Genomic DNA, 15,904 nt, shown 5'->3' with positions numbered 1-15,904 from the left:
TTCATTCCCCGGATGGCTGCAACCACCAGGGCTGGGCCAGGCCAAAGATCCGGTCTCTCATGTGAGTGGCAAGGGCCCAAGCACTTGGACCATCTTCCACTGGTTTTCCCAGGCCAGACAGAACTGTATCAGAAGCAGAGCAGCCAGGAATTGAACCGGTAACCTTATGGGATGCCATCGTCACATAGGTGGCTTTACCCACTACACCACAATGCCAGCCCCAATAAAAATCTTTTAAAAATATAAAATTGAAGCAGGAATGGTGGCATGGCAGGTGAGACAGCTGTCAGCATTCTGTGTGGCCACCGGCTCCTGTCTCATTTACTCCACTTCCAATCTGACTCCCTGCTAGTGGGAAGATGGCCCAGGTACTTGGGCCCCTTCCCCTATGTGGAAGACCCAGAGAAAGCACCCGGCTCCTGGCTTTGGCCTGGCCCAGCCCTGGTCATTGAGGCCATTTGGGAGAGTGAACCAGCAGATGAAAGATCTCTATGTGATTCTTTCTTTTAAATAAATACATCTTAAAAAAAAATTACTGAGCTACCATACATCTCTCCTAGAGAGAGAGTGTGTGTGTCTTTTTGCTTTTCTGTACCTGAGTGGCAAGACAGCTTCTATTCCATGGTAGAAGGTTCAGGTCACGTTTTCCAAAGCCAAGCTCTGGGTTATCCTGACTTGCAGTGAACTCAGGTCTGAATCAGTGAACTGAGGTAATCCTAGGGATGACATCCTTTTCCAGTTGTGTTGTCACAGCCCCACTGTGGTCCCAGGCCTGTGACCCGTCCCAGGTTCTACTCTGTCTGTAGGGTTGTGTTGTCACAGCCCCGCTGTGGTCCCAGGCCTCTGACCCGTCCCAGGTTCCGCTCTGTCTGCAGCCTCCTCCCATTCATTCCCTAATGCCACCTTAGACCGCTTGCTCTTTCCTTGTCAGTCAAATTCTACCCAGCCCTCCAGGGGGAGCCCCAGGCCTGCCTTGACCACACACATCCACCCAGCCTGGTCCACTCTGCTCCTGCTGCCAGTCACTTCCTGCCCTGTCTCTGTGTGTATTAAAAAAGTTCCGTTCTTTCATGAGATTCCTAGCCACGCCTTGTTTCATTTCTGTGCGTCCTGCTAACATGGCCTCTGAGGTCCTGTTCCTCCTTGCAGAGTCCAGTCACGAGCTAGAAGCTCAGCCCATGGTCCCATTAGTAACCTTTCTGACATGTGCAAGCTGTTCTGTACAAGGCCCCTCTCCTCTGCCTTCTCTCTAAGTGTCTTTAGAATAGAGCAAGGAAATCATGTAATGTCTTGGTAGAAACACAGTTCTGTTCTGTCCATTTCTAGACAGGAAAGTCACTAAGAGGTTTTCTCATTGAACCCAGGGACAGAAAATGAGGCGGCTGCCCGTGACCAGGCTCATTGGAGGGGACAGAATTCCTGTTGTGGGAAAAGGAGCTTTATCTCCAATCTGAGCAAATCAGTCCAAGGAAGGCAGTGCGTTGGTTGTCCATGGTGCTTTCTGGGAAAAAAAGAACTTGGTATACAATTCAGGCTGCAGGCCAAATCTGTGTTTCCAGAACACGCATCTCTCTCTCTCTCTCTCTCTCTCTCTCTCTCTCTCTCTCGTTGGAGGAGGTAAGAAATGATGGACTAACAAAATAGAGAAAGACCGCCTGATAATTCCTTCAGCATCCACAAGATGTTTCTCTCTAAACCAGCTTGTTGGAGACTTCAGTTCACGGGCAGCCTTGACTGTTCCGGTGCCCTGGACGTGACAACAGCTCCCAGCTTGACAGGCCTGGTAGGGCCCTGTTTAGATGGAGGCTGGGACCTCCCAGTGTTGAAAACGACACCCTACCAGTTTCAGAGTTGTTAAAAGACACTTGTGGGAGATTGCTGATGTTTAGTGTGTGCTGCACGCAGATGTGGGAAGGAAAACGTGGCTGCTCTGTTGTTCACTGCGTGATCTGGTGTGTGTTCTCTGTATGAGTGTCCACCCTGAGGGGGTAGCCAAGAAAGAAGGCAAAGAAGCACAGGTTTAGGTTAATCTACCAAGATTATTCTGTTTTATTAAAAAATTAGGAGGGCTTAAAATTATTTTTTATAAACTTTTTTTTTTTTTTTTGACAGGCAGAGTGGACAGTGAGAGAGAGAGACAGAGAGAAAGGTTTTCCTTTGCCGTTGGTTCACCCTCCAATGGCCGCCACAGCTGGCACGCTGTGGCCGGCGCACCGCGCTGATCCGATGGCAGGAGCCAGGTACTTATCCTGGTCTCCCCTGGGGTGCAGGGCCCAAGTACTTGGGCCATCCTCCATTGCACTCCCTGGCTACAACAGAGAGCTGGCCTGGAAGAGGGGCAACCGGGACAGAATCCAGCTCCCCGACCGGGACTAGAACCCGGTGTGCCGGCGCCTCAAGGTGGAGGATTAGCCTAGTGAGCCGCGGCGCCGGCCTTAAAATTATTTTTAATTCAGCTTTTCAAGTTACTGTGATTTGAGAAGAGCCTTTGGATAACCATCAGGCATATCTTTGGAAGGGGGCTGTCTGTCTGTGTCTCTCCCGGCTCCCCCCCCCCCCCACCACGACCTCTCTGTACTTTGTAGGTGCTGTGGGCCCCGGGGCCTTGGCAGAGGACTCAGAAGGCTGTCATGTCAGAGTGGACACTCTCTTGTCCTCCCTGGTCTTGCCTGGTGGCTGGGCAGCCAGCTCCCTGGTGACCCCGGAGGTGTGACTGGTCCCGGTAGTCTCTTGGCATCAGCTGCTGGAGCCTGGGGCTGGTCTGCATCTTCCTTGTCTGGATCAAGCTTGCTGGTCCCAAGCTGACACCCCCAGTACAGCCACGTGGCCTCTGCTGGCGTGGCCCCTCACTGCACCCATCCTGACCTGAGTGGTAGAACCACCACACAAGGAAGATTTCACCAAGCGTGGTATCTGCCACCTGTTGGCTGACACCTCTGAAAATTCCGCAGATTTGGCTTCAGGAGCATTTAGATCCAGAGGGATTTCCAGGGTAACCGAATGTGCTCCTCTTAGTTCTTAGGTGAGGGAAAGGGACAAGACACAGAGGGGCAGGGAAGGGATAGGTACTCGTCAGCAGCCCTCTGTCGGATAACTCAGCCCGGAGGCGTCTACTCAGCAGCAGCTGTGTGTGGAGGCGAGTCCTGTGCTTGGCCTGCATGGGGTGTGAAGATCTGTAAATGCTATAAGGCCTTCAGGGACTGAATGGGATGAGGTCGGTGCGTGCAGAGAACAAGGAGGGCAGCGGCGTGCCACAAAGGCTACAGAGAGGTCGGGGAGGTCTGAGGCCGCAGGCAAAACAAAAACCTCTTCTGCAAAGTGAGGTCCTCTTGTTCTACACACTTCTAAAGGCACTGAGCATAGGTGGCCACTCGGCAGAATGCTCGGATCTTTGAAGCTATGGAAAATCAGTTTCTGTTATTACAACTCCTCCCTTGTTTCTGATTATGTTAAAGACTAGCAAGGAGGGTTGTGGGCTTTGGGGACCACAATGAAGCTGCCGCTTGGGGTGCCTACATCCCACGTTAGAGGGCCTGGGTTTGAGTCCTGGCTGTGCCCCAGATTCCAGGTTGCTGCTCATGCACACCCTGGCAGGCAGCAGGTGATGGCTCCAGTACTTGGGTCACCGCCCCCCATAGGGGAGACTGGATTGAGTTCCTAGCTCTTAGCTTTGGCCTGGCCAACTCCTGCCTGTGGCAGGCATTTGAGGAGTGAACCAGTAGATGGACAATGTCTCTCTCTCTCTCTCCTCTCTCTCTCTTTTCTCTTTCTCTCTGCCTTTTAAATGAACAGATAAATAAGAATAGAGCTATGAAACACACATATTTTCAGTTTACAAACACTTAATTCTTTTTCCCTTTAAAACCTTAACTTTTTTGGCCTCTTGTTTCTGAGAAGTTGAATGTGGCAAGATGGTCACAAGCTAGTGATAGGGCTTCAAATTCAGGCCAAGGAGGAGTAAGCCTACTCCATCCTGTCTCTTCTACTGAAGGCAACTAAAGCCTCCAGATGGAATACAAAATAAGAACTACCTGAGACCTCTGAGAAGTGACGCCTTGGAGGGGCTTTGGGCCAAGTGGCCCTTGCGAGTGGGGGAGTGTAGAGGGATCCTGGAGAGGAAGGAGGTAGAGAAAGGGGTTGGTTAATTTTGCGATGAATAGCATACACGTGGGTTCACTCCTGAGCTGTTCCCCAGTGGGGCAGGTCCACAGTGGCCCAGAAAAGGCCTTGGAAACTGGACTAACACTGGCATCATGGAGGCTATACAAGGTTATATTCCAAATGGCTGGGATGCAGATCAAAATGACTTGACACAGAATAACCAGGAAAATATGACTAGCTGTCAAAGGGAAAGACACAACAGATGTCAGCCCTGAGATCACCCACAAAGTGGATTTTTTTTTTAATCTGTTACTTATTTACTTGAGAGACAAAGAGAAACAGTGATAGAAATCTCCCATCCAGGGGTTTACTCTCCAGATGCCCACAACAGCCATGGCTGACCAGGCCAAAATATGAGCCAGGAAGTCAGTCCAGGTAGGAACCAAATTACTGAGGCCATCACTGCCACCTCTCACAATCCACATTAGCAGGAAACTGGCTAGATACCAAGTAGGATGTGGACATCTTACCTGGTGCCTCCACCACCAGGCCTACTGCCCACCCAGATACTGGAAATATTAAAGACTTGACAACAGCTGTCTTAACTGTGCTCCATCAGGTAAAGGTAAACCCATTAAAAATGAATAGAAAGATAAATGTTCTTTATTTATCAAGAAATAGCAAACTTTAAAAAGAACCAAATGAGATGTTAGAAATGAAAGATATGGTAAGTTAAAAAGATATTAGATGAGCTCAGAGGCAAAGTGGAAGTCATCTGAAGGTAGATGAATGGAAATTATTCCACATGAGAACAAAGAGAGAAATACAGGAAAAGATGATTGGGCTTGGAAACTTGATCCACAGTTTCTCAGATGCCAACAGACTGTCATCCCAGGAGAGGACAGTGAGACTGTTACAGAAAAATACTTAAAGGAATAATTGCCAAGAGTTTCCCAAACTAAGTGAGAGATGGATCTGCAGACTCAAGCTGCTCGGTGAACCCCAATCAGGATAAACTCAAAACACACTCCTGGGCAGCTTGTAAACTCTGTGTGTGTGTCCGGGGGGGTGGTGGTGGGGGAGGCTTGAAAGTAGGTGGAGTAGGATGGCACTGCCTACAGTAGGAGCGGTAGTGATTCAGGTGACTGGAGGTTTCACACCAGAGGCCATGGAGACAAGAAGACAGTGGAACAAAATCTTCAAAGTGTGGGAAGAGAAGAACTGCCACCCCAACATTCCATACAGGGAAAACACACTTCAGGAATGGAAGTGAAAGGAAAACTAAGATGCCTTGCCAGGGGCTGGCATTGTGACACCAGCATCCCATACCTGAGTACCAGTTCCAGTCCCCGCCGTTCAGCTTCTGATTCCTAGTTTCCTGCTGATGCTTCTGGGAAGGCGGCGGAGGATGGCCCAAGTGCTTGGGCCCCTGCCACTCATGTGTGACACCCAGATGGAGTTCTGGGCTCCCGGCTTCAGCCTGACTGAGCTGAGGCTGTTGCGGCCGTTTATGGAGTGAACCAAGGGATACAAGATCTCCCTGTCTCTGTAGCTCTGCCTTTCAGACACATCAGTCAATAAATAACTCTCTACAAACAAAACAGGAAAATACCACATGTCCAAAATTACGGGAAGCTGCTACAAGGGAAATGTATGCCTTTTAATGGTTATATTAAAAAAGGATAAACATCTTAACTCAGTGATCTGAGTTTCCATCTCAGCTAGACAAAGAAGCTCAAATTAAACCCATACCAAGCAGAAAGAAGGAATTAATCACAAAAAGAATCAATGTGAGTGAAAAGGAAAATAGAAAAAACAAACGAAGCTAAAAACTGGCCTTTAAAACAACAAAAGTGGTAGCTCAGACTGTCCAGGAAATACGTAAATTAGCAGTGTCCACAATGCAAGTGAGAGTAGCACTCCAGACTCAGAATTGAAAGACTAATACGTGAATTTTATGAGCAACTTTGTGATCATAAATCTGAAAACCTGAGTGGTGTGGACAAATTATTTAGAAGATAAAGTGGCCAGTAAGGTAAGGCCGCCTCCTGCAGTGCTGGCATCCCATATGGACGCTGGTTCAAGTCCCCGCTGCTCCACTTTTGATCCAGCTCTCTGCTATGGTCTGGGAAAGCAGTAGAAGATGGCCCAAGTCCTTAGACCTCTGTACCTGCATGGGAGACCTGGAAGAAGCTCTTGGCTCCTGGCTTCAAATCTGCCCAGCTCTGGCCATTGCAGCCATTTGGGCAGTGAACCAATGGATAGAAGATCTCTCTCTCTCTCTCTCTTTCTCTGCTTCTGTCTCTCTGTAACTCTGCCTTTCAAATAAATAAATAAATAAACCTTTTAAAAAAAAGATAAAAACTACCTGTGATCTCTGGAGAAGAACTGAACAGTCCTATATCTTTTAAAATATTTGAATTTGTGGTTAAAACCATCTCACCAGGGCCAGCCTATGTACAGTGACCTTTTACACACATAGTAAACCTTTCCTATACCATCTCTTCTAGAACATGAAACAGGAGGTATTGCTTCACAGCTCATTTTCTGAGACCATCATTATCATGACCAGGTTCAGAGAAAACAACAGACCCACATGACACAGGAGTGTAGCCACAAAAATCTTCCTCAATAAATATTAGTATTTGGAACCCAGCAATATAGGACACCTCATAACACATCATGAAAAAGGAGAGATTATCCCAGGTGTACAAGGATGGTTCAGCATTGCAAAGTCAATCAATCAATGCAATTCACAGTGTTCATAGACTAAAAGAAAATTATATGAAAAACTCTGCATATACCAAAAAGGCATTTGAGGAAATTCAATATCTAATCCTGATTAAAAAAAAAATACTCAGGAAGCTAGGGATTTAAGGGAACTTACACAGAGAGAGGATTTTCCATCTGCTGGTTCACTCCCCAAATGGTCACAGCAGCCAGGGCTGGGCCAGGTGGAAGCCAGGAGCCAGGAGCTTCTTCTGGGTCTCCCACATGAGTGCAGGGCCCTAAGCACTTGGGCCATCTTCCACTGCTTTCCCGGGAGCATTAGCAGGGAGCTGGATCGGAAGTGGAGAAGCTGGTTCTCAAGCTGGTGCCCATATGGGATGCCGGCATCACAGGCAGCAGTTTTACCTGCTATGCCATAGCGCAGGCCCCTTTCCTGACTTTTTTATTTCGTTGAGAGGAAAAACAAAAAGCAAACCCCCAAAACCACCTTTCTCATATTTTATTCGCCAAATCTACCAACCTGCCTGCACCTGTGTCTAACTAAAATTTCTTAATTTTACAAAATACACTAACTGTGTCGGGTTCTAGCTTGGCTCCTGGTGCAAATGGACGGTGGATGTTCCACATTCTTATCTAAGGTCATTATTCATTGATCTCATCTCTGCACCCCTGTTCAGGAATTTCATTCCTGGGGCCAGCACCGTGGCACAGTAGGTTAAGCTGCTGCTTGGCACATCCTCATCCCCTATCAGAGTGCTGGTCTGAGTCCTGGTTACGCTGCTTCTGATCCAGCTTCTTGCTGATGCTTGGGCCCCTGCCCTGCATGTGGGAGACCCAGAGGGAGTTCCAGGCTCCTGACTTCAGCCTGGTCCACTCCTGGCTGTTGCAGGTATCTGGGGAGTGAACCGGCAGATGTCTTCCTTTCTCTCTTCTCTCTGTCTGATATAGAACATACTCCAAAACCAGTTGGAGGAGTTGCTAGAGATCCCCCCAAATTGGGTCTAGCTGGAAAGCAGTGACATAACCCAGAGATCCATTAAGTGGCCACTTCTCAATTAATCTCAGGGTGTACAGTGGCCAAAAGTAGAAATACAGTAAAACACCATCTTTTCTTCTTTTAGACGTTTGTAACTAAAATTTCTTAATTTTACAAAATACACCTTAGCGGGCTATAAAAATGGAGCTCCACTAACTTGTTGCTGTCTGTGGCCAGCAGGACCTTTCAGAGAACCAAGTCACAAGACAAGTTTGGTAAGCTAAAAGCCGTTTCTCAAGGCACTGATCTCTCCAGCTCCACAAAGGGAAAGGTCCCTTTCATACCTTATGTCCAGTCGCAGCTGAACCAGGTTAGCACAGAGCACTTACCCTGGCATCGTCATGCATGAGACTGCTACTCCCCCAAGATGCTTCTCCCAATTCCAAGCTGAATTTAAGCCCAGTTCCTTCCACCCAAAAAACCCCTGCTCAACAGCTTGATGCTGCCTCTGAGACCAACAAGGGTGCAGCCCGCTGCAGGACCCTGCCCACGTGACTGTGGGCCAAGGGCTAGAGGCGGGAGGCCCAGTCAGGACTGCAGGCCCTTGGTGGTCACCATTTTGATGTGGAACCACCCCCAGCACTGGTTGGATGAGTTGCTGTAGAACCCGCACAGCCAGGTCTGCTTGCTGCATGCACAGTCCGCCAGTCTCTTACGTCGGGTGGTAGAAGACAGGAGGAGCTGATCGCAGAAACAGACTAAGGAGCCGGGCAGCCATCGCTCCGTTCGCCAGGGCTAAAGTTCCCACAGACTGAAGCTGGGGCTGAGAGGCGTGTGTTCCGTTGACGTTCAAGTTCCTGGTTGGTCTAAGGTGCCCATGACCCTCCTTTGATGGGTCGGTGAGATCACATTCCCAAGGGGGTTCTGATGATGGGGAAGTGGGCTTCAGTCAGTCCTGGGCCTACATGCAGGTGTGAGTGAGTTTCTGGAGAAATCCCTGGAGACGAAGACCAATAGCGACATGCTGTCTCTGGGGAAACAAATGACCTCATGTGAGTCCAGCGATCAGAACCGTGTAGGGCCGGCGGTGCCGCGTCCTCCGTGCAGTGAGCTCATTTAGTAAGAGGTTGATTTGCAATCAGAGAACAGGGCGAGGGCCCCTGGAAGCTGATGGAGGGAGGCTGGGAGACGCTGGGGGATGGGGATCTGATTGAGTTGCATCTGCATTCAAGCGCTCTCTGGGGGCTTGCTTTCCTCTCTCTTCCCCCTGTCACTCTGCCTTTCAAGGAGATGGAAAAGAACACATCAACATTTAACAAAAGAATTTCACGCTGGACTTTGCACCACTGTTCTCCATCACCTTTTTCCGGGCTGTTCCTGCCCGGCCTGTGTTCGTCTTTCCTCCAGTCCTTGTCCAGCTGCTCCTCCGTGTCTCTGTCCCCTTTTACACCATACCTGTCTCTTTGTGGTTACTCTGTCCGCTTCCTCTCCTGTTCTCGGCTCAGTTCGGTCCATTCATACTGGACACCAGCGCTCTACTGAGAACCTCCTTGTGAAGACAGCCTCTCCTGGCCACGTGGTGGGAGCTGAGTTCTAGTCCTGCTCTTAGCCCTGCATGGCCTGTGTCAGCGGCATTTGTCACAAGTGGTCGTGCCCTTTGGGAAATCATTTTCGAGTGGCTCCCAGGGTCCCGTCTCTTGGTTCTTCTGTGTCACGGGCATCTCCAGCTCCGGCTCCCTTGCCTGTTCTTCCTCTTCCTCACTGCGCTGTGTGTCTCGGTGCACTGACATCTGCAGGCTTGCTGAGCTGAAGAGACCGTCCTGCCATAGCTGGTCAGTGGCTAGAGAGAGTAAAGAACTTACCTGGGAGCTTGGCTTTCACTGCAAACCAACCAGTCCAGAGCCTGATCCCAGATGCCTGCCTCACTGGGCATTGTCCACCTTCCCTCATCACCAAGGCCAGGTACGAGGCAACTAGGGGCAGCGCACTTGCCCCAGGGTCCACTGAAATTCCAAAACCAACCAATCCTCAGCCTGTGTACCCCGCCTCATTCCTCAAACCAGCCAATCCTCGGCCTGCTTGTCCCACCTCATCCCTCAAACCAGCCAATCCTCGGCCTTTTTGCCCCGCCTCATCCCGCAAACCAGCCAATCCTCAGCCTGTTCCTGCCTGAGGAAAGCAGCTCTGCCTACAGTGAGGGCCCCCACAATTCCCGCCCTGTATGCATTAGCAGTCTGTAAAATGGCACCCCTGCCACCGCCGCCCCCACCGGGGCTCCCCGTGTTTACCACATCCTGCCTGGTTACTCCTCTTGCCCCTGCCCCGTGTGGGCAAGCAGAGACCCACTGCTATCCTGTTCCTGAGGTGGTGCTGCATTAGCACAGGGAGCTCAGGGCCGCTTCCCGCCCCTCTGCCCCCGCCCTGCCCTTCGCACCCCTCGCTGTTCCCGAGTAGATGCCATGACACTGGAGAGGAGGAGATACCGCGTGGGCGTTGAGTCTCTCAGCATTTTCTGCATAACGGAACTTGCCGTAAATTTTATGCTAGGATCCTAGGTGAAGAAAATTCCCGTCTATCATGTCCCTAAGTTATTTTGTGAAAGATGTTATCAGGTCAGCTGGTCTCATTCTTCATTATTCCTCATCCCCCATCTGCCTCCCAAGGGAACACTGTGTCCTCCAGAGTTTCCACTGCTGTAGACGAGGCTCACTCCAGGTGCGAGGACCGGCTGCTCGCCTGTATCAGAGGGAATCTCTGCTTAAAAGCAGTGCAGGGGCCGGCGCCCGCAGTACGGGCATCCCATATGGGCACCGGTTCAAGTCCCGGCTGCTCCACTTCCAATCCAGCTTCCTGCTAATGCGCCTGGAAAAACAGTGGAGGATGGCCCAAGTGCTTGGGCCCCTGCACCCATGTAGGAGACCTGGAAGAAGCTCCTGGCTTCAGGCTGGCCCAGCTCCAGCCATTGGCAGCCATTTGGGATGGAAGATCTCTGACTTTCAAATAAATCAATAAATCTTTAACAAAAAAAAAAAAAAAAGCAATTTAGGAATGCTAGCCAAAATTGAACTTTGGGCCTGGTTGTCTCAGTATATGAAACACAGCTATTTCATTAAGTATTAAGTATTAATCTTCAGATCCTCCATATAAAATGTGAAAGAGAGCTATCAGTAATGTCTAATCTTACTCAGTTTTACGTTAGTGCATAACTGTATATGGTAGACCCTTAATGAAATCTGTCACGTTCACAATTTACTGCCATTTGGTAAAATTCTTCTGTCGGTGTAACTAGTAGCCTCATGCTAGGCAAATGATCTTCTCTGAACAGGTGTTTGTATTAATGAATTTGAAGATCTCAAGAAAAATCTAATTCTCACTCTTCTTTAATTGCACGTTTTCGTTCTTCATAGGCATTTCCCCTGTTAAGCCACCCACATCTGTCCAGAATGTTGGTGTTATGGTTGTTGAACCAAAGGTGCAAACCTTCCATACAAGTTGAATGACTAAGTTCTGGGGGTCTGTGTGTGGGAAGGGATAGCTATCACACAACGTGTGTATAAGTAAACTAGATCATCGCCTTGAGCATTCTGAGTATGCATAATCTTTATGAGTTCATCGAATACTTTTAAATAAGAGAAGATTTGGGCTTTATTCTGAGTGAGATGGGGAGTCAGTGGCAGAGGGGCCAGATCACTTTGCCTCCAGGGGCCACCTTTGAGAGGCCGCAGGGTGGTCGTGATGGAGGTGGTGGGCAGTGGGGCTGGGAGCAGGATGGTCTTGGTGGTGGGCAGCGGTCACCTGGGCAACAGGCCTGGGAGGAGGAGCCCGTAGGCTGGGAGTCACAGCATGGGCGACTCTGGGCAGGGCAGGGCTTTTGTTTTGTTACCTTCTTCTTGAGTAGGGAGTGAGCAGAGCGTTAACATGTCCAGTTTGACGCCGAGAGGGACAAGCACGGAGGACCCTTGGCCTTGCCATCCCTGCACCCTCACAAAGGCCCCCTTAGACATCGCAGACCACATCTGTGCAGACGCCCTCCTGTGGACGGTAGTGGCACTCGGCAGCACATGTGGAGGGGCCGCAGGTCTGGCCTGGCCTGTTGGTGAGCAGAGACCTTGGGAAGTCACCACGGGAACTCCCAAGGGGGAGCAGGGGTGGGCCCTGAGCTTCCTGCTGGCATAGACTCGCAGGGAGGGGCCTGCCTTCCTGGGGTCACCCCCTATACCGTCAAGTTCCTTGTCACTGCCGTGACCTGCTGGTGGCAGCCAAGGGCGTCTTGCTTTTCCTTCTCTGGATGGTGGCAGGCCGGAGCCGCAGCTTCTCTCTCACTGTGCTGCATGCACGGCCCCTTTCAGTAAGAATGGGAAATGTGCAGGTGCACACCCAATGGTGTTTGTCCCAGCAGTCCCTTACCTGTTTTGATCAGAGGAGTGAAAATAGCTTTGCTGCCTTGTACTGACTGTGTTTACATCAGGCGTTCAGAATGTAGCTGCACGTTGTAACAATGTGTCTGCTGGGGAAGGAGTCTGGTATTCTGGGCATCCTGGCACCTTGCTGGGGAAGGGACGGAAGGTACCCAGAGGCCACGGAGGTGATGGAGGAAGGAGGTGGCACACACCATCCCTCTCCCTTCCAGCTACCTTGCCAGGCCTGCCTGCTGCGGCTGCTCCTGCCCCAGGCACCTCCTTGACCAGGTGAGCTGCAGGTAGAGCATGGGGATGTTTGCAGGCCGGGGCGCATGGGGCGGGGGAGCGGGGGGTGTGTTCCTGAGTCCTCATGTGCTCAGCAGGCAGCGGGGGGAGCCCCTGAGGTTTGAAGTCTGGGAAAGAGCAGGACCAGGTCCAGCGCTCAGAAAGGTTGGTGTAGGGCGGAGATTGGGTAGAAGAGAAGCCAGGGACAGAGAAGACGAAAGCCTGGACAGTCCCGGAAGCTTGGCAGGGAGGGGGTGAGAGGATCAGGTAGCACCAAGGATCAGGAGTGCAGGGTCAGGGGTGGCTGCAGGACGCCCCGAGCCTCAGAGGCCCCAGTGGAGATGGTGAAGGTGGGAGAGAGACCCTGGGAGCCTGGAAGAGTCACATGGGCTGGAAGTAAAGTTCCTGAAATTGTCACCTAGCGCCAGATGGGGTGGCGTGTCAGATTCCGGGGACATTCAGGAGCTGGGGAAAGACTTGGGAGTCCTGGGCATAAACCACGGCGATCGATGGAGGTGGGACACGAAGGGTATGGGCCGCGGGACAGCTGGCCCCCCGGGGATGCCGAAGCTTTGCAAGTTCTGTGCTGCCAGGAGGATGAGAGAGCGCTGTGCTTCTGAACGGGACCCCGTGGTTGTCATGAAAACAGCAACAGCTCACAGGCGGCTGTTCTGTCGCGCCCGCGGCGCCGCCTTTGCAGTTTGGGGCTGAAAGCTGATTCTTGCTGTGCCCATTACTGAGCCGCCAGGGGTCTGTCGGGGGTCTGAGGAGCCAGGGAGGCACAGCAGAGCCCTGGTGGGTGCTGCGTCTCCAGTGTGTTTGGCTTTTAATTTCCTGTTGGATCTCTGCCTAATCATGGGAACCTGCTTGGCTGGCTTTGGTTTCAAAGGGTTTCAAGTCTCTTCTCATTGTAAGTTCACTTAGAACGAAAACCTTGTGAATTCGAGAGTTTTAGTAATGAAGCTCGTTGTTTGAAATCCTTGTTATTCAGATAAGTTTTTTTTTTAATATGCTGAGTTGTTGTCCACTCTTTATCAGGCCGGTTGCTAGCAAACATTTGAAAGGCTTTGCTACGTGAGCAGTGAGATGATTTGACAGCCTCGGCTGCACACCTGAATCTCACAACTCGGGCGGAGGCGGTGGCTGCTAATTCATTGCTCTGATTTAAGGGGTGTGACTTTTTCCGTGGGCAAACAGCATTGACAGAAACAAGTAGCCGATGCCACAATTGGTCTGCCTAGCTTGTGCCTCTTCATGAGCTGCCTCCTGGCTCTCCTGGGAGCTGGGACCAGCCCGCCTGCCCCGCAAGGCTGCAGCTAGCCCGCTGCGGTTAGCAGAGACTGGAAGCAGTCTCTGGGCAGCTGTGTTGCTCACTTTGCTCTGTAGGACATTTGCTTGGAATCCTTCTGCATGCAAAGAACGTGTGGAAAGAGATTGCTTGTGGAAATAGATCTGGAAACAGTGTTATACATTCAAATGGCCTTAGTCAGATACCTTTGCTGTGACCCAACTGGGGGAAAAATGTCATTTATAATTTTCTTCATAAGATGTGGTTAATTTTACATGTTAGTATATTCATTTGTATGGTGGAAATTTTCCATGAGTTCAACCATTTAATTTATTTATTTGAAAGGCAGAGAAAGAACTATTATCATCAGCTGATTCGCTCCCCAAATACCTGCAACAGCTTGGGCTGGGCCAGACTGAGACCACGAGCCCAGAACTCAGTCTGGGTGCTGCATGTGAGTGGCAGAGACCCAAGTACTTAAGCCATCACCCGTTCCCTCCCAGGTGCATACTGGAAGGAAATTAGAATCAGGAGCAGAAGTGGGACCCGAACCCAGGCACTGCAGGAAGGGAAGTGGGCATCCCCAGCACCATGTGAGCTGCATCAAATGCCCGTCCCTTGTACCATGAATTCATAAGTCAACAATTTTCTTCAACGACAAACTGAGCTTCCCCTGTTAGGTGTTTTGCTAATTATCTGACATAGGCATCAGTGTCTTGGCTTCTCAGCTGAGCTGTGGTCTCTTGAAACAGCAGAGCTGTTCTGCCTTTTGCATTCCTTAAAATAGTCCACCGGGTTTAGCTGAAGTGCAAACACAGCGCTTGGATTTCTTGTACAAATCTGAGTTTCACTAAAAAATTTAGAGGGAGTTTTAGTGCTCGCCCACCTTATAGTCACATCTGCTTTTGTCCACACTCACGTGTGTAAGTTGGGTGTCTCAGAGCAATTCTATGATACCATCTGGAGGACAATTCCCCAGCCTCAGGATCCCACAGGCGCATTGTAAAGAGTTTCTTACTAATTGGTTTTGAAGGAACATTGGGTTGCAATGGGTTTGTGTCTCCAGGGCTTCGCCGACACAACCCTATCTGCATGGGCGCTTTCAGTAACATCATAACAGCAATGCCATTATTTGTGTGCTGTTCCCCGTAAGTTAGTAGATAACTTAAGCAACCAAAGCTGAAAAATCATTTTTTCTTTGTTTTTCCAAGGTCTCATCAGAAAATGGAAGACCCCGAAGAAAGCAGCGATGAGATTCTCGCTCGCCTAACGTCTGCGGTAAGACCAGCTATCCCCCGCCTCGGTGTGCACAGTAATGAGACTGGGGTCTTGAACTGGCGAGCAGTCTGGGGAGTGGTGTAGAGAGATTGCCTTATGACGGTTTTGCCTTTCTGGGCTCTGATGCACCTGCCTTGGGACATCATGGTTAGTGCTGGTGGAAAGTTCCTGTAACCTTCACAAAGGCGTTGGATCTGATTTTGTAAATACAGTGTGATTTAACCTGGAAAACCTGGGGCTGGCTAGACAGTGGAGAAAAGACTGCTTCATTAGAGGAAAGGAAAAAAAAGAATCTCCTTGGTCAGCAAAGGGCCAGAATGTTAACTGTTAATGGGGCTTGTTTGGGGCCTATTGCACCATTTTCGTTGTGTTTTTTAAAGCCGCCCATCAGCCTTGGTCTTTTTGGTTGCAGGAAAGCTCCTGCCTCTCTTATAGCAAATCTGGCTATAGCAGCGAACCCCTGAGTTCCAGCTTTGGACAAACTAACACTCCCACGTCACCAAGTTGCAATCCATTGGCTTGGCTGTCTGGGAACATTCTTCGCCTTCCCTGAGCTTGCTTAGCTCTGCTTTAGTTCCATGATTGTAAGAGTCATAGCTGAAAGTCACACGTGGTTGGGTTCCATGTGTGGATGGAGCTGATCTGCACTAGGTCAGGTCAGCTGGGCACAGTTTCAGGATTGAAACTTGTCTTTCCTGTTCTTCGGGAATGTAGCTTAAAAAAAAGGAGTTCTTGCCTCAATAGAATGGTCCATGGTGTCAGACTTTACATCAAATGGATTCCTGACAGCATGTTATGAACAATGTTCAGTGTGATATTTGTAGTTTAAAATATTGATCAGAAAGG

General features: G+C 50.0%; 1 protein-coding gene across 3 annotated transcripts in view; it reads left to right on the top strand.

Annotated features, from left to right (window-relative positions):
* RAPGEF5 (Rap guanine nucleotide exchange factor 5) overlaps positions 1-15,904 on the top strand; it is a 250,077-nt gene that overhangs the window by 58,001 nt on the left and 176,172 nt on the right. For all 3 annotated transcript variants that reach the window (XM_089315364.1, XM_051852807.3, XM_089315368.1), the window contains exon 6: positions 14,992-15,058. In XM_089315364.1, coding sequence (XP_089171490.1) covers positions 14,992-15,058 — 67 coding nt within the window. The remainder of the gene's footprint in view (positions 1-14,991; positions 15,059-15,904) is intronic.

This window comes from Oryctolagus cuniculus, chromosome 16 (genome assembly GCF_051225735.1).
Source record: "Oryctolagus cuniculus isolate XC-2025 breed Fujian yellow rabbit chromosome 16, ASM5122573v1, whole genome shotgun sequence".
In the NCBI taxonomy this organism is placed as follows: Eukaryota; Metazoa; Chordata; class Mammalia; order Lagomorpha; family Leporidae; genus Oryctolagus; species Oryctolagus cuniculus.
The sequence above is the reverse complement of the archived record's forward strand: the minus strand, read 5'-3'. Positions and strand labels throughout refer to the sequence as shown.